The 19287-nt window shown below is 41.7% G+C and overlaps 1 protein-coding gene across 2 annotated transcripts in view; it reads left to right on the forward strand.

Annotated features, from left to right (window-relative positions):
* pappaa (pregnancy-associated plasma protein A, pappalysin 1a) overlaps positions 1-19287 on the forward strand; it is a 92278-nt gene that overhangs the window by 14991 nt on the left and 58000 nt on the right. For both annotated transcript variants that reach the window (XM_041960053.1, XM_041960054.1), the window contains exons 3-7: positions 1501-1646; positions 1940-2233; positions 2564-2756; positions 3003-3124; positions 10674-11175. In XM_041960053.1, the coding sequence (XP_041815987.1) occupies positions 1501-1646; positions 1940-2233; positions 2564-2756; positions 3003-3124; positions 10674-11175 (1257 nt within the window). The remainder of the gene's footprint in view (positions 1-1500; positions 1647-1939; positions 2234-2563; positions 2757-3002; positions 3125-10673; positions 11176-19287) is intronic.

A 19287-nucleotide genomic window follows, 5' to 3' on the forward strand; every position in this document is an offset into this window, starting at 1 on the left:
GTTGAACGATTGCAGTCGTTAGTGCTGCCGTTAGTGTTCCCGGGGCCAAGACAAAACATTATGTCATGGACAAGGAGACATCAGAATATCGGAGCGATTAATTGGTGTCTCAGGCTGGCTTGGATGAGTCAGGCTGATCTGAAATGTTACTAGAAAAGAATGTTTCGACACATTTTGTGCTATAGGTGCAGCCTAAATAAAGGAAAATGCAGAATTAGTGCTGCTGCAGGGACACATATTTCATGCGTGCTAGCACCTTGTCATATAAAGTATAATACACTATTCAGTATATTTAAGGCTACTGTGAAGATTTGAATATGTAATATCTCATATCATATGAGCATAAGACAGCCAAGCAGGAGTAACTCATGGTTTATATGACTCATGAGTCCATTCAAATAAAAAAGTGTAGTTCAGCCTGTACAACCATGAAAGAAACATTAAGCAATGTCACAATATTAAAATGTCCAAAACCCCCAGGTTATTTTTAGTCTCACTGGAACCGTGGATTTATTCCCAGCAGCACCTGTTTGGTACTTCTGCGGCTCGCCATGACATCTCTCGCTGTACGCTGAAATGAGGAAGAAGCACACACGAGGGGATCGTCAAAAACAGACAAAATAATGGGGAAAGATGTTTTATTGTACTGGTTTGTAACATGATTCACTGTCTCCCAACAGAAAACATCCGACATCATCATGCACATAAAAACACTGCGGCTTGGCGTTTCGTGTCTCCACAAGCGACAATTCAACTAAAAGCACTTTACGCCCATAGCTGCATATTTGGGGTATTGTACTGTTTATTTGCCTTCTGCACTTCCTAGACAACAACATCAAAACATGGCCTGCAATCTCCCTTACACACACAAGTGTAAGTGAGCAGGGACTGCAATGACATTGAATGTAATGAGAAGAAATTATTTGGTTGAAACTGATACCAGTCCGATTCACAGGTCTTTAACCTTTAACCGTTTCTTACCGCGCTGCAGGTGCACAATCACTAGTCCCAACCTTCCAGACACAAAATTACCAAAAATCTGTTGGTCGCATCCAAGCGGGCGAGTGTTGTTTTGTGTCAAAATAAACTAAACCTTAGATTGTTGTGGAATTATCGAACTACAAGGTGGTTTGCGGTTCGTTTGTATGTTGAAAGTCTTTATTTATTTGGGCATGTTGGTTAAAACGGCAACTGGCTCCAAACTCGCAGGGTCAAGTATTCCCATTCAACCTTCATTCTGTTGGTTGAAGGGCCATTGCAATAGCCAATGCTATTTTCTGAAATATTTAAATTCAACAGGGACCTAATTCTGAGCTCTGTTTTCATGAAAGATAACACCACATAAACTCTTTCTGGCCTGGAACGCTGTTGTTATTTGTAAAAATTTGCCATGGCGAAATCTGCATTCTCTTGGAAGAGACTATCCTCGCTGCGGAGCTATTAACTTAATGTGAAATACTCTATTTTTCCCTTGTTTTTTTTTTTTTTTTCATTTTCCAGAGCCTATTTGGATGTGAAAGAGCTGAAAGAGATTCTGCATTTGGATGGCTCGACTCACCTGAATGTCTTCTTTGCCAATTCTTCTGATGAAGATCTGGCGGGGGTTGCCACTTGGCCCTGGGACAAGGAGGCCCTCACACATTTGGGTAGAAGACAAATAAACACACATACATACATGCATGCACGCACACTCACATGCACACGTCCCGTCTTTGGCAGCCCAGATTGTTGATTTTGAGTAATTACAGTTCAAGCCTCAAGCAGTTTCTGTCTTCATCACAGCTCTAAGAGGGAGGAAGGTGATAATGAAGCTGAGGAGGCCCATTAATAATGCATTGTTTGAATCTTACTACACTTGCAGGAATTCTTTACTCTACACAAGAAGTAAGCTTTTGTGTTGGGTGCACACTGCAGTTTGCCTTCTCCTGCGTTTTCTCAGGTGGAATTGTGCTGAACCCTTCCTTCTACGGAACATTTGGTCACACTGACACCATGGTCCATGAGATCGGTCACAGTCTTGGGCTTTACCACGTGTTCCGAGGCATATCAGAGATCGAATCGTGCAATGATGCGTGTTTGGAGACTGAGCCCTCAATGGAGACTGGAGATCTGTGTGCGGACACCAACCCCACACCAAAATACAAAGGCTGCCAGGATCCCGAGCCTGGCAACGAAACCTGTGGCTGTCGGCATTTCACGCACACGCCGTTTAACAACTACATGAGTTATGCAGGTTAGATGCTGCTTACCTGTGCAAAACCATACAGTTATACCTACAGAGGGGTCTGTTGAGTGTTTGTGCATACTGAGACAGGTTTGGAATTTAGCAGCTACATTTCATGGGAAAAACATAGCGGGGGGCACATCCTTTCATGTTGCCCCTTTTGTGCAAAAGTTAAACATTTTCTATTGTCATAGTTAAATGGAAAGATACTGCTAAACACACACTGGTGGTTCATTTTATTCTAGGCATGTCGAATGATTTACTACTTCCTTTTCCTGTCACTGATTAATCCAAAATCCAGTCCGCACTCCTCACACCAACTTCCTCTGTTCCCTGCAGACGATGCCTGCACAGATTCCTTCACTCTGAACCAGGTGGCTCGGATGCACTGCTACCTAGACCTCATCTACCAGACCTGGCAACCCGCCTCCAAACCTCCTCCAGTGCCAATGGCACCCCAAGTGGTTGAGCAGCATCATAATTCCATCACCCTGGAATGGTTTCCACCGATTTCTGGACACTTTTACGACAGGTGAAATGAGCTACATAGGTTGCCAATCAGATGCGGGTGTGTATGGTAATAAAGTTGATAGAGATTAATTACATTATTGACTGCTGTTCCAGTTAATATGATGTAGTTAAATGATTTGTTTTCTGGCCAAAACTTTGCATTAAATTTTTATGTTATTTTCATTACTGTATGTTTTTATACTGTATAAATTACGTGTATTTGGCCTGCATCTAAGTTGGTTGCTGTGCCTGTCTGTTGGTTTCCTAGAGAAGTGGGATCAGTGTGTGATAAATGCACTGAGGGGAGAGTTCTACTGCAGTATGCCTCCAATTCTTCATCCCCACGGCCGTGTGCCCCTTCTGGACATTGGTCCCCACGTGAGGCTGAAGGTACGGTACAATACTACATACTGCACTCACTTGTTGTTAGGTTTCATGGCACTCAACTCATTGTAAGGTGGTTGCTGGTTTACTTTTCGTGGCTCAAGAATGTAAATATGTTTCCTTCCTCATCCTTCACGCTGCAGTGAATCGCAGTCTTTTGTCAGTTTCTTGATTCTAATGAGCTGTTTTTACTTAAAGCAAATTTTATATAAAAGCAAAGCCACGTCCACCTTTTATACACAGTTTACAGTATGATAGCATGATTTGAGGTTTGACTTCAGTTGATTTTCTGAGTCAACACACCAACATGCAAAACATTTTGGTGACTGACTCAACCTCAAAACATGCAAATGACTCACTGGATTCATGACACTTGGGCCGTGGGACAACATGGAAGGATCAAGGAGGTCGCTTCCCAATGGATGTATAGTACCACAATTCCCATATGAGGGCTCAGGCCAAAACCAAGGTTAAAGCTCATGTCTTAGCTGTAATTCCCCCTTTTTTAAATTTCTGTTTAGGGGCATTTGAGCACAATAACTGCTGAAATAAGCAGGATTTTAGGGAAAAAAATATGCAGCCTTTTCTCTTTTTTTCTATTTTTGCCCTGCTAGTGAAACCATATTATATTATATTCGAACAGCTGTACAGGTACAGGCATGAGAGATGAGGTATTTAAACGAGAAAAATAGTTGTTGTCCCATCTGTGCACCTCTGATTACTCTGTGGTTCTGGCAGTGGCAGCACCAATCCTACTCCAGATATTATCCATGTAACTATGTGCATCTTTGTGTGCATGCTGCTCTCCCATAGTTGGCACTTTCTAATAAACATTTTAAGGTGTTTTTTTTTTAAATTAATATCAGTTACATTAGACACCACGTCTTACAAAGTTGTGTGCAGTCACTGATTATGTACTTGTAAATAACTGTGTGGAGATCTGTATAGTAATGTAGAAGCCTGAATCAAGTCAAGTTTTTGACAAAGTTATGCACAACAGCAGATGTTCTCTTTAGAAGGAGAAAGCCAGTACCGGCTCTGTCTCTGAGTGAGCCTGTTGCTTTAAGAGCGTGTTGCATTATGGGTTGTTTGTAGCCTTAATGTTGCTAGGCTAGCAAGTTTATGCCTGCCAATCTACAATGGTACAAATGATAAAACTGCTTCTTAACATGACAAACTAAAAAACACACAGAGGGAACCTGCAAAGGTGAGAGCAATGCTGTTTAAAACTGGGGTACTGGGCTAACTTAGCTAGCTTGTTATTCAGCTAAAACTTCTGAAAAGCACCAAACAGCTAAATTCACTGATTAATGTTTGTTCTCTCTGAGACGACAAAATGTAAATTTGTTAAAGATGTGATCATTTTTTTGTTAGTAAAAAGAACTTGTTCCAGTTTTTAGATGTTCTCTCCATTCAGCTTTTTACTCACTACCAGCAGCTATGGCATATATTTTATGAATGTTATGAATAGGACAGTCTACCATCAGCATTCATACCTGAGATGGGGACCCTTTAGAGTGCTGTGAGGTCATGTAGTCCGACAAAGACCCATTATCCATCCATTACTCCACCTTTAAATCTAAAAAACTGAAAAGGCTGTTTTGACCCTGAAACTCTGGAACCATCTACCTCCACACATCACAACAGCTAATTCTGTCAGGCAGCATTAAAGTGCATTTTCATGTAGGTGATTGCTTTGTTATTTGGGAATGTTATATTGGTGTGGTACACCTGTAGTTTTATGCGTAATCATACATCTGTATGTATCTGTAGTCTCTGTTACATGAAGCAAAGTTAGTATTTTTTAATTCCAGCTAAACACTCCACAATGAATATCAACATAAACAAATAAATAATAATAAGCCGTTAGCACCATCTATAAACTATACAAAACCATACATACTGTGTCAATACCAAAGAACAAATAAGATGTGTAATGTGGGTCATGGTGTCATCTGCTCATTGCCATATATGCCCTTGCTAGATAACTCTCTGATGACCAAGGATGTATGTTTCTAATAGGGACAGACCCCCATATAAAACACTACCAAAAAGTGTACTTTTAATAAAACCAATATCTTTTGGCTGATGAGTGTGATAAGGTGTTAAAAATACAGATACATTTATCTTAACTTTGTTAATGTTAAGTTTTGACATGCTTGCGCCAAACTTTGCATGAACAGCATCAAGCGTATTTTAATCAATTAATCAATGTTTTTTTGCTCTGCCCTGGACTCACAGCAAAAGGAGCAAGTTGATGACTAATCAGTCATCAATAAATCAAAAATCCTTGTATGTAGACCAATGATTCATATACTGAATGGAAGCAATTTGTGCTTTCATGTGGAAACCATCGATCGGAATCATCTGCTTTAAAAAAAACCCACAACACTAATAATAATAGTAACGACAATAATATGCCAAACAATTGAATTTGCAGTCCTATTTGTGTCTCTGTCCCAGATTGTAATGCTTTGTCTGAATGTTTGTTTGCACATTCGTGTGTGTGTGTGTGAGAGAGAGAGAGAGAGAGTGGATGCTCTATAGATTCTAAAGTCACTGAACCTTGCCTTCACACTGGCTATAGTGTGTGTACCAGAGGCAAGTCTGGGCTTGTCTAACATGCTGTGTGTGTAAACTGTACTCTATTTTCCCTCTTGGAAGGGGTCCCTGTTTGTGGCAGCTCCCCATTCCCTGTTAACTTTGCTTGGGCCAGCTTCTCAGTGGATACCACAGCTGCCGTTTCCTGCTGTGATCATGCATATGTGTCCAGCAGTTACTAACTTCCAATAGACATTCTGACAAAGTACTCACGCTACAATATCATAAACCCAAGTATTAGCATATTAATTATTGGCATAACATCCTTATATTAGAAGATAAGTGTGCTCACGTATGAATTTGTGTGACTGTGCATCAGCGTTCATCTATACACATGACACCTGTTATCTAAGGACGTGTTGGCTGTACCCTCACACCACTTGACTGGGAAACACTGGTGCGGTCAGAGAGAGCCAGAGTACATCTCATAAATCTTTAGTCCTCTATACGCCGGAGAAATATAGCTGGAGGGAAAAAAAAGCAAGAATGAAAAATAAAAGGCAAAAACACACATGGATATGGATTCAGGGAGGGGGTAAGAGAGGTTGGGTGGGGTGGAAACCACCCTAGATAGTTAGGAGAATTGCATGTGGTTAGTGACATTCACAAGGGAGGATCCTGAGATGATTGAAAACAGCAGTGCACATGAGTGGAAGTGAAAGGTCCAGGATGTGTATGTTCGCCATCATACGTATGTGTGCGGGAATGTGCGCGTGTGTGTGCAGCTCCAAGCGAACACACGTTGCTGCTATTTCGTACTGGATGTGCACATGGAGGTGCACTCACGAAATAATGCTCTTCATATGCATTTGCAATACACGGCATGTACAAAATGTTTTCATGTGTGTGTCCGTATGCATTGGTCCAAGACATTATTAGATGTCCAGAAGAAATATGTGTCAGACCTTGCTGGTTTATGCGATGCCACACAGAGTTCGTCTGCCTGACATTATTTAAGAACAGAGGGCTCAATTTATGTCATGGTCCAGGTCTACAAAACAAACCAGTATGAACAAAAAAGAACATGCTTTGCACTTTCGTGCATAGGCAGTCAAGACTCCATTGGTTTTAACAGTCCGAATTGGACTCCCTGGTTGCAGGAAATGTTTTGCTGAATCCAGAGTTCCATTAATTTGCTGCTTTCTTCTCATATCCTGCATAACAGTTGTTGAGAGTCTGTAACAATGCTATGTTATGTGCTCACGTTCTATCTCTTCATTTTGACCTCAACATCTTGTTAGGATACACTGTGTTTAACGTGTTGCTCATTGCTCACGTAACTAGCCACAACGAAACCAAGCCATTACTAAAGAAAGAGCATTATCCTTTTACATGCCAAGATCAACACTAGCCATGTTTGAGGAAATGTTCTCATGTCTGATGCAGCTGAGTGAGTATTTACTTTATTACAACATTTACACCATAACATGGTCGTAATATTTAGTTTCTAATGGTAGACTTGTTGTTGAAAGCAAAAAAAAGTTTGTTTTAGGAAACATCTTTCTCCAAATTTTGGTTCCTGTACCACCCTCTGCTAGTCATTACTTGCTACTATGATTTTTTCATTTAACATATATCACTCAAAAAAATCTATAGTGACATGTACCCCCAAAAGTAGCAATTGTGTCAACTGCTCTATATGCTTAAAAAAACCACCAGTTGCCAACAGCTATGACGGATTAACCTCTAAAATACCCTGAACCTAACTCGATGTGACATTGGTTCCCAAGCCGTAGAGTGTCTATTGCCTTCATAAAGTGTGTCTGTGAAGTGTCTCTCTGTTTGTGTGTGTGACAGGGCAAAAGGCTTGGAGGGGGTTGATGTCTGCCTTCTGAGTGAGGAAGTGTGTAACAGTGTGTGACAGTGAGTCATCGATAGTGAGAGCCAGAGCCAGACACTTCTTAGAAAGCATAAAGCGTGCATGCCCGGACATATCCCTGTCTGTTTATTCATCCGGCTCCCTAGACCTTTTGTGGATCAGGATGATTCTCCTGAGCAGGATTAAGGCTGGATAGCGGGCAGACACCAGCATCTATCCTGTTATAGTCCACCAGCTGGTCATTCTTTAGCTGGTTTCTGCAAATTGTACCAAACGTTGATCATCCTCGCTTCAAAAGTGTTTTTTCTTTACCTGTGCAGAAAAAAATTAATTATCAGATGACTTGATAAAGAGATAGTTGTTGTTTGGGTGTTGATTTGAGTATATCGTTGTCAATTCAGTCCTAGATTTTAATGTTAGAAGGTGTTCACCCTAAAAAATATGTAGTTTCCTTTCCTCCTTATAGCTCCGTTGTAACTCTGCCCATGTCCGCCACCACCCCACTAAAGTTGAATATGACGAAATGGCATCATTACCGAGCAATATGTTCAAAGAAAAAAGGCTTAAAAGAAAAAAGGCTTGAAGGATAAGGCTGCATTTGGACCGATCTTAGTGCTGAATGAAATAATGAGTCTCCCTCGTTCATTTGAATGAGACGACTCTGTTGACGCAGCAGCGGTGCCAACAATAGAGGGCCCCAGCAAAAAGTGACAGGCTGTTTGGCAAAAAAAGGTGAGCCAGGCTCAACTTTTGCCGGAACACGATTGAACGTCATTGAGCAGGTGCTACATTGGCAAGTCATACTGTGCAAGCGCACAGTCGTTGTAGATTAATCTCTAATGTGAGCATTGTGTTTCCACTGTTTACTACCTAGTGACCATCACAATTAAGGATAAACGATTGTCACCACTACTTCTCATTGTATTATCAATCAACGGCCAGTCTGATAAGCCTTCAAACCCATGGATCTTCTCCTCAGGCTAGACTTTCTGGGTTGTATTTCATCTTTTCATTGGTATCTGAGACAACGTACCCCCCACTGACACAGACACTCGCATTTTTAAAATCACTGGCCTGTTTTTGGTCTCAGTGCCATGACCCAAACCACCAGGAACAGTGCTGGGTTGTGCGCTAATTCGGCCACATGCGAAATTGCACTGCTTTGGCTCAATAAGACTTGCCATACACAACCATTACCATCTATTCTGCGGTCATTATCAGAACGGAAAACTTTTCAAATGAGAAAAATCTTTATTTTTCGAATTGAATAAGTTTTATTCTTAATGTCTACTATTTAATGTCTAACAATCAGGAGACATAGATCCATTGTCCACCTGATTTTCCACAAATTAGCTGTAATCGTTGTACTCTGGAGGCAGCTGCAAGCTTCCTTTCCATGAAGTCTACCAACTGACTGATCCCCCAAAATTCCCATGAGATGCAGCTCTGTCCATTTCAGTCACATTTGTCCAGATCTGTACTCATGTTCATGGGAGAGTGCAGAGCTTTGAGGGTGCAGAAACATTGGCTTATGTTGAACCTAGTCCCAGTTACACTGCAGAGATGCCTAATGTATTTCACTCATTTCCCCCAGAATGGATGTTTTTGTCGATAGACTAATGCCCAGATGGGATCCGCTCATCAACAGAGAATGAATGGCTCATATTCAAAGCTTAGGTTGGTTGAGTCACCTTGAGGCCCCCCTCTCCCTGCTCTAAGGGAATTATAGGTCAAACACTTTGGGCTGAGTTGGGCTGTTTATGTGGCTGTAGGCTTTTTTTTTTCTTTTTTTTTTCAAGAGGGCTGTATTCTGCTGTGACGTTTTGAGGACTGAGACCCTGATTTTAAACGTAATATTTATCTTTTCATCGTGAATTTTGATGACCTGTTGCAGGTAGCTGCTCTGTCTACAATTAAGCCGATAATTAAATGTAAGTCATTGTGGTTTTGATGTTGGATTTCCAACCCTTTGCGTGCACAGATTGTACTGCCAATCATAGATACATCTTTGCAACTTTGAAATACAGTTTACATTGCCTTAGGTTACACAGTGGATGACACCCCTATTCTGTCTCCTCTTAAATCTCCAACCACATTAGCAACAGCGCCAGACCAGGAGTAGGGCCCATCATAACAGCTGACATTACAAAATATTTTCAGTGGCTACAGCTCCTTCCCTTGCAAACTCAATGAAACTGTACCCAGAAAGCCAGGACTACATGAGCCGAGCAAAGCCAAGCTCTTGGAGTATCTTAGTTAATTCTCTCCCAGACTCCCCCCTCTTTCTCCCTCCCTCTCTCTCTCTCTTTCTGTCTCTCCTTCTCTTTTTCTTTAATTCACCTCCACTCTGGCCACACACACACTTACAGTACAATAATAAATGTGTTGAGATAATGTGGCTTGGAAACCGTATTCAGTCCTCACTTGATTAAACACTGGAATTTTGCACGGTGCCCAGAAATGAGGTTAGCAAATGGCTTCGTTGGTTGCCAGCTTGGAAATGCACAAAAGGAAATCGAGGGAGAACATAGTGTCTGCTGCTTGCTGGCTTCTAAAAGTGCTTGATGAATGTTAGTGTACGTCACTTGGGATAATGCGAGTTAGCTGTGTGTGGACTCCAAATATGGCTGGAGTGTGACTGTTAGAGGTTGTAATGACTGTGCTGAAGTGAGAACCCTGCACAGGCCCCTCTCAGAAGGTACACACCTCAGCTCTGCCTTTCCTCTGCAGATGGACTCACAATGAACTCTCAGTTTCACCTCTACCTTGATGTTGCAAGGAGTGAAGTTACACTGAAAAGATCACTCATGCAAAGTCTTCATTTTTGAGTTCTCATAAAAATGTTATTACCTTTATAATTTAGTTTGAAATTACTGTTTTACCTGTGTCCTTTTCTGCATCCTTTGAGGAATTCAAGGACCTGTGGCTTAAAATATTTGGTATTCATCATTGCACCTGTTCATGCATTTTAACAATCATTCGTTATGTTAGTGCAGGAAATGGCGAGGCGGCTTTTGCTTATTGTGTCTGATGCATATTTAATTTGTTGTATCCGTGAATTATTTGAGATATCTCTGCAGTCTGCATGTTGTGTGTCTGTGACGCTGTGCCTCTTTTTGCAATTTTATCCCACAGGCCCTCCAGATGTGGAGCAGGCTTGTGAACCAAGTGTGCGCACCTGGAGCCCCAATTCAAGGATCGAGCAAGGTGTTGTCGGCTTATCTGAATGCCCCCTCCAGGGCTGCATGCTTCAGCTAGAGTTCCCCTACCCGCTGATACCAGACTCCCTGACTGTGTGGGTCACCTTCTTTAGCCCTGAGGAAACAGCACTGCCAGCTATCCACAACATCTTGCTACTGACTGTCAGCGGGAACAACATTTCACTGGGCCCCAGTAACGTCTTCTGTGACACCCCACTGACCTTGAAGCTGGACATAGAGGAAGAGGTGTATGGGGTACAGTTTTTCACTATGGAACAACACCTAGAGATTGATGCCACCCTTTTGGCATCCAAGCCAGACTGCGCGCTTTGTAGGCATTGCCAACCACTACGCTACCGTCTGTTCCGCCAACCGCCCTTTACCCACGCACCCCACGGTCTGATGTTGAATGAACCTACTCGCCGATATACAGATAGGTGAGTTACCTGGTAGGTGGAATTTTTTTGTACTCATCAGTCATCACTGACTGGCTGTGTCATCAACCTGCATAACACTTAGTATGTTGTCCCTGACAGAGTTTAGAAAACCCCAAATCATAGCATGCAAAGCATATTGAAGACAAGCTTGTTTTTTTGTCACGATGTGAGAAAGACCGACCTTTTCTTCTGGCGGTGGTGCAACATATTGGGCATGCTTTAGTTTGGCAAAAAAACAAACAAACAAACAAAAAAAAAACACATTTGTTTTATTTGAGTATTTTCTTTTATAAGTTGAGAATTATCTGATTATCATTTAGCTTCCTGCCTCAGTGTGATAAAATTAGAAGTAATACAAATAACAATAATAATGAAAAAACATTTTTTTCTATGCACTTTTCTTAACAATGTTACAAAGTGCTTTTAAAAAGTTTACCAGTCAGAAGGAGTTTATTTATCTGTGGAAACTATCCGCAAAAATACGTTATTGTATTACCAGATATCCTTTTCAGTACCCCCAGGAGCACTAGCAAGTCACCACTGCTTCTGCAGTTTCAAATCTGCAGCCCAACATTTGTTTCCTAAGTCACAGGTCAATCGTTGCCCACATTTGTTTTTTCCCCTGTTCCATGAAGCAAAGGCAAACAGATGGCTTGTTAAAGGTATTATCTGCACACTGTGGTGAGAGTTTAGTGCTTTGTTTTCATGGAATGTGCTGACTCGATGAAGATTGTGCTATACATGGCACTGCTGCGTGTTATGCCATCTCACTATCGTGCTGTCAGCGTGGTTCACATGAGAAGGAAAGTGCTTGATAAGAGGCGAAAGGGTGAGTATGCATGTTATGCAAGATAGAGTGATGATACCTAAGTTCCATATCCGTACACTACTTCCTGGTTGAACTGCAGTGTCTGTGGAAAGCTGTCTGCAGTAGGGACGTATTTATTTGGGGGTTTTGGCACACTTCAGTGATTATTGATGTACTGTAGGTAGTTTCGCTGCTGTGGTGTATTTCACTAGCTGTGGTTGCATTCCAGTGGTAGTGGTCAGTGGCACTGGCTGACTATTTTCTGTTGTGAGAGCATATGGGATCTTGTCTCTGTAAGATGGTCAGAATTTTGTAGCAAGTAAGTATGTGTGTTCCAGCCATCAAAATGTTTCAACTCATTCAAATGAATAGTAAGTGTAAAAACAACAGCAAATATATGTTGTTCTCTTTTGTATATAACAAAGAATTTAAAAAAAATATAGACTCTAAAAAAATATAGACTCTAAAAACATAATGAGAAGGTTAAAACAATTAGAGAAAAAAATGCTAAATTGTTACTTATAGTAGATAGTTTATGATAATAGATAGTTTGCACTTTTTTCACAATGGTTTGAGTCACTCTTGGCTACTGATCAATGCATGGTCATTAGCCTCTTTACCTTACTTATGATTGCTGATGCAGGGGAAGCAATATGTCAGTGTATAACTATGCTCTGGAGTCTGTTTGCATGTCATAGATCTACTCACACCAAATAAGTGAAATGCAAACAGGTTCTAGTGCGTAGTACTGCTGTGGTATTCTTCAACAAACAAATAATTCTAACAAAGAACAAACATAGCCTTTGACATGGTGGAGTAAAGACCAAAGTTCACTTAGATGTTTTGGCATGCCACAAATCCAATGTAAAGTGCTCTGTTTGATGCCTCAGGCCAGCTGCTGAAATGCTTTTGTTGACCACACAGTAAGCAGCGCCATGGGGTTGGATAGAGTGGTGGAGGTCTTGATGAGGGGGTGACTGACCTCCCACTGTCAGGCCACTGGCCTTCACCTGAGTTAGGGCAAACTGAGCAAGAGGACAACTGACATCTTGGCTCCTTTGGCTTCATCCATGGGTGGTGGTTTGTTTGGAATGGCTAGGGGCTGCGAGGTCAGGGTGACAGAGTAAATTATGGTGGGGAGTAAGATGGGTGAAGTGGAGACGCTTGTGTGGAAGGTTGGACCAGTTGGGGGTAAATCATTGCTAGGCTCAAGGGGGCCAATAGGTGATAGAGAAGAACATTAGGGGGCCGAGAAAGTATGAAGAGAGAGGGTAGGAGGATTGGGCTTGTTTGACCCCATCCCTCTGAGCTACCCCAGCCCATGGGCTAATCCTCTTCCTGACGTGGCCTTCAGAGCTGTCATTCAGTCAAATCTCAGAGCTGATGTGAAGAGACCTCCCAGCCAAAAGAGAGGGCAGCTCCCCCCAGCATCACTATTACCCCACACCCCCTTTATAATCACCCCTCTCCGTAAACTGACTCTACCCTGGTTGTGCACAGCTCTTCCCCATTACAACCCCCATCCGTCCCTAAGCTACTCTGCTGACATGTCTGCTGCTGCCTGAGAACTCAGTCTACCTCAGGTTTCACCTTTTAAAAGGTCTGCTTGTTTGTGTTTTTTTGTGCTGTACACTTTCTGGCTAATTGTGAAAAATTGCTCTGCGCTCCAGCAGTCGTCATTGTGAGTACCCTCTGTGTGTACCAGAAAAGGCTTTAGAATACCCCGACACTGCCGTGTCCTCCAATTTCTGTAACTTTCTGAAACTGACAAGCTGATGTTCACTTCACTCTATGACTGGCCAGGTGTGTTGCTGTGAGAGAGTAAGCAAGGTTTGAACTCTTCTTCAGAGCTTTCCTGTTGTTGTTCTTTACACAGCTTTGTCTGATTTGATGTGTAAAAATGAGTGCATCACTACGAATGCCTTCCAGGAGAGAATATCTGAAAATGACTGGTCGTTTGGAACAGCTACAAACACTTTTGCCTTCCAGTGTGGTTGGACAACACATCATAGAAAGTAGTTCTTTTTGAGCATACCATTGCCTTCAGTATAGAACTGATTGTGCAATTGTACACAAAAAATTGTAGGAATTCCCTGAAACAGTATTGCTTCATTGGCAATATCAAATAATGACAAGAATGTATTTCCAATTTAAACTGCAATTATTTTGAATTTAATATTAGTAGAATAACTTTTAGTGTTATTCACAATATTTCAGACTATAAAGGTTCTGGCCACACTTTCTATTTCCCCATAAATTTTCATTCCCTCTCATCATGCACTCATTTTACTACTCAACAATTTCTCCTTTTCATATCAGGTCGACCGCCTTCACCCCCAACCCCCCGTCCCTATAGGATGTTGGCCTTGCGTAATCCTCCTAATATGAACCATTCATGAGTTGCAGACAGAGTGAATAGTGTTGTCCTCATAGGGAGTCATGGCATGTCTGGTGCACTCACCAGAATTTCTCCAGCACTCTGTATTTCAGAATAGGAAGCAGACAAATTATATAGGAATACATCTGGGCTAATCAAATTGAATGTCAAAAGTGGGTTGACAGGTTTGTTAGTGTGGATAGTCAAGAACAAAGTGGGTTTTCTTGTGAACAGGCTGCACTGGTGATTACAGACTTTTTGGCAGTCTAATGCAATATTAACAACAAACTTTGCAGCATTTGTGTTAAGGCATACACAGGATGCGAGTAAACAAGATTCAGGTAAGTGGTCAGGGAACATCATGAAAACGCAGCTGTTTATGCAAAAGCAACTGAGACACCTTATAAATGAATGCATCTGCCATCAGAATAATCTTCTGTCTCTGTTAGCACCTCTTGTAGGTCTAAACTTGCAGCACTATTTTGTTAGACATACTGTAGGTGTAAATTGAATGCTAGTAAAACCTCAAATGCATGTCAGCTGCCACACTGACAAAAGGAGTATTGCCCTGTTTGTTGTTCTTGCAGGCTCAATCTGAGATATTTTCTCAACTTCCTTAAATTTATCTGCTTTTCTCATCTGGGATCTCTCAGCCAAGAACAACAAGCAGCTACAGAACGGAAACACATCCATATGCATGCACACACATAAGCCCAGTGCACACATAAGTGAAGGCAGGAACACACACACAGATGAATACGGTGACACACACCAACACGCTTCTTGTGCTCAGTAGCAGGTACATACATTAGCACATGCTTCCATGTGTAATCACCTGGTGCTATCAAAACACCTTTGAAAGGCATATTACAGAGCCTTGTGCCTCGCTTTGAGCGCGAGCCAAGATAAAACCTCTTTTCCTACAGGGGTCTTGAGAAGAATGTCTGGATGCACAAAGAGGCACCAACGATGAAATATTCTCACGTGACACCTTTTCTGCGACTGGAGTCCTCTGCAGCACGAGTTGCACATGAGATCAGTTACACCAGTTACACATCATATCTAATCGGTTACAGATGAAAGTGTGGTTTAGTGATGTCTGGATGGCCGCCAGAAGTCATGTCTATCACTGGGTATTATCCACCACATACACACACGTGTCAAATGATTATACCACATCAAGTGAGACCTAGACATGATGCTGGCCACAAAGTCTTTCACAAAATTGCTGTTTATTAATGCCCCTGTCATTCTAAATGTTGTTCTTATATAGCCCACTCACCAAGTTCTAAGGGATGGAGAGCTCATAGAACTGTGTTACATCTGCACCACGTGTTCTGTTTCATTCTTCCCTGCCTAACACAGCATGGCTATTAGTGGTGAGGTCAGGAGGAATCAAGCGTGCACCTAATTGGGAACAGGGTGAGAGCCATGTTTAAACAGTTGTTATCACGCTATGAGGAGTAGCAATATTTAACCTACAGAACCAAAAGGCGCATTGTGACACCCAGGGAACACATGTTGCTTAGCAGCATACTTTAACTCTTAGTCCATCACAAGATGTAGAAACAGCACTGGTGGAGTAGATCATGGATATATCCTTTGATTTGTATAGTACATCTGAAATAACCTTGACATCTACAGTGACATGACCTTTTAAACCATAACAAACAAAAAGACAATTAAGCTGATGATTGCTGTCCCTGTGAAGCACAAAGGCCTACACTGGGCAAAGTGGTTCGCTGATCTTCCATAATCAGACCAGAGGACTACAGAACCCTTCAATTAAGACCTAAACAATTAGATTGGAGAAATTTCTTCATGTCCAGGTGGAGCCCTTTACCTAGAAAAGGTGTGTACCTACGTGGCATTCTCAGAGGCTTGCTGTGCTGCAGAACTAAACATTATAACTGGGACCACAAAGAAAGTCCACAAAGCCTTCATGTGCAGAATCAAGGCCTGTAGGTACTTTGTTAGGGTGAGGGGAGCTGCCCATGTTGCAAAATGAGGCATCTGAGTGCGTAGTTTAGTCTTGGGAAATATTTTAGGATGGCATTAGGTCCAGTAGAGTTCATCGATTGCTGTTTAGAGTTACATCAATGAGCCTGAAAGGTAAGGAAGGGACTTTTGAGTAACAGGACTTTTGTGGAAACACTTCTAAACCTGCTCGGTCGAGACCTGAGGTTTTAACAGCTTTTTAAAGGAGAAAGTTGTGGGGTCGGTCTGACTGGTTTGCAGTTCTTAGCCTAGATAGGCTTGCAAAGGAAAATCAACAGTGACTGTGGACGCAAACCACAGACTGTGGTCTAAGAGACCGTGGTTGTGCGCTCAGTCATGCACCTCGACTTGTTCCCCATGACTTTTTTTGTGGCGCGACACTAACATTACTCTACGTCCACCTTTGCTGTTGCATGAGGACCATCATTAATCCCAGGACTACAAGACATTTCTTGTCTGGGAAACGTAAACATGCGAACACTGCTTTCATTTTGCAGGTGTCTTTTGTCTCCACATCGGAGCATGGGTTACTCAACATCGGCTGACTCGAAGCTATTGGGAGAGCACTGTCTTGATTCTAACTACCCGTGGGAAGATTGATGGAATAAAGCTTGCATAATGCGGAATAAATGACTGTTACCTCATCATATTTTCCACAGAAGTCCCCCTGCCCTATATATAAAACTTCTCTAGATCCAATTTTAGAAGCCACCATTTACTGCTCCCTTCTTCTTATCTCTTCTTTCTTTTGATTATTTTCTCAATGTATTTTCGTGTTCTCCTCCTCCTTTACCTCCTCCTCAGTCGGATCTAGCAACTTGTCTCCTTGTTCTTGCCTCTCACTGTGGCCTGATCAAGCAGTGCAATTACATTTTTGTGCATTGGATTACCTACAATATGATAGCCAGAATTTCTCATTACCCACAAAAGGAAGTTCATGTGCTGCCTTGCTGCAACGCAGTATCTTTTTCTCTCTTCTTTCCGTCTATTCTGTGTATTTGCTCTCCTCAAAGATAAAGTCTCCCACAGCTTGACTTTTCCAGGGGCTAAACTAATTCAATTAGAGGGGGCATGTTTGAGCGTAGCATGGAGTTGCACCAGCATGGGCCAGCATTGCAGAACAGGACATACTGTAATATAAAAGAGAGTCTGTCAGGTCAAACATTCTGTGTTGATAATAATAAAGCCAACATAAATATCTCATCCTAGGCACACATTTTGCTGTGGGGAAATTCGTTTGGTTACTTGATCTTTAGGTCCATCATCTTTTATAATTGGGACAACACAGCTAACTTGACCTTGGTCTGCTTTCGTCTGCTGGGAATGTGATGAACAAACACGCAGGAGAACTGGAGAAATGAAGATGAGGGGGAAAAGACAAAAGTCACAAACCATAGTCAGAAATGTCATGACGGAAACGGTCTTTCCTGTTGTAAATCTTTCTTGTCTGTTTATTTTAACATGACTCACGAAAGCATGCATACATACAAGCAAACACATTAACACCTACAGCACTTGTACACCTCTACTGCAGTGCAATGTATTTGTGTCAATGATATCTTTGTACATGCGTAAAATACCTGCCTCTTTCATGAAACATGTCTTTAAGAACATTCTGGTATTCTTGGACTGCTCTTATATAGTGCTTTTCTAATTTTACGGACAATGCCCTTTGCAGTTTGCCTCACATTTACCCATTCACACATTGGTGGCAATGGAGCTGCCATGCAAGGAACCTGGGATTAGGTGTCTTGCCCATGGAGACTTTCGACATGTGGACAGGAGGAGCCAGGGATTGAACCACCAACCTTGTGATTAGTCACCCTCTTTTTCACCCATTTTCACTAAAATTGTTTGACTTAGAGCTGTTCAAAGATTATAGCTTCCCGCCCACATCACTCGAACACTTTCTTGGTTTGATTGCTGACTTTGGCTTTGGCCTTGGGTGAAACCTACGCGGTACCAGACGAAGCAATGTTTGCTACTGGTGTTCCATTGCGCTCACACTGGAGATTTTATGGAAGCATTGGGAATAGTGGTTCATGCCTATGCGCTCTTGTTTAAGCTAAAAGCCTGCAGTTGGCTGGCATTGTGTTACTAATAACAAAGATATTGTTTATGTGTGTGCCAGCATGTGTCTGTGCGTGCATGTATGTGAGCTGCTTTGTGTAATGGGCATATGAATCCACATATGCCCTGGTACTCGTCTGAGCAGCACAGTATCCCTGCATGCTTGTCACTGCATTTACAGCAAGAGGGAATTCCATAATTTTGTCTATGGTACTTGATGGTCCACATGAAATGATCTATGGCTAACCTATCGGTCCTATTTATCCTCATTTACTGATGCTGTTCTTCATCCATATACCTAGTTTTTGCCATGTACTTAATGATTACTAGCCATGATTATACACAACAATTATGCATTCCTATCCCCTTATGCACTGAATAACATAGAAGGAATATAGCATGCATTACACTCACTCATTTTCTCCATCGTGCCGTCATAGTCACGTGTACAAAAACTGAAACTGCAGGGATTTTTTTGAACTCTTACACTGCATGCTTTTTATTTTCGATATCTTTAATTCCATATTCTATTTTTAATTAAATTAAGTTAGATTATACAATAATTTCTTGAACTTCATCGTCAATAATTATTTGCTTCCTTGTTTTTAGAGCAGTTTTTATTGTGCAGTCTATAACTCAGAGTATATTTTTCCAGCATGACAAGCGTCACACAAACCTGCCATTCAAACAAATGAAACTGCATCTACACTAATACGTGACAATACATGGAAACTGTGTGTGTGCTCGACTATCTTCAGGCAACAGGCAAATCATATAGTGTACAATTCACAAACTTACATACTTAACCTTGGTCTTCAGTCTTATTTACACACATGCTCACACACACACACACACACAC

The sequence above is a fragment of the Chelmon rostratus genome, chromosome 19, assembly GCF_017976325.1.
Source record: "Chelmon rostratus isolate fCheRos1 chromosome 19, fCheRos1.pri, whole genome shotgun sequence".
NCBI classification, from domain to species: Eukaryota; Metazoa; Chordata; class Actinopteri; order Chaetodontiformes; family Chaetodontidae; genus Chelmon; species Chelmon rostratus.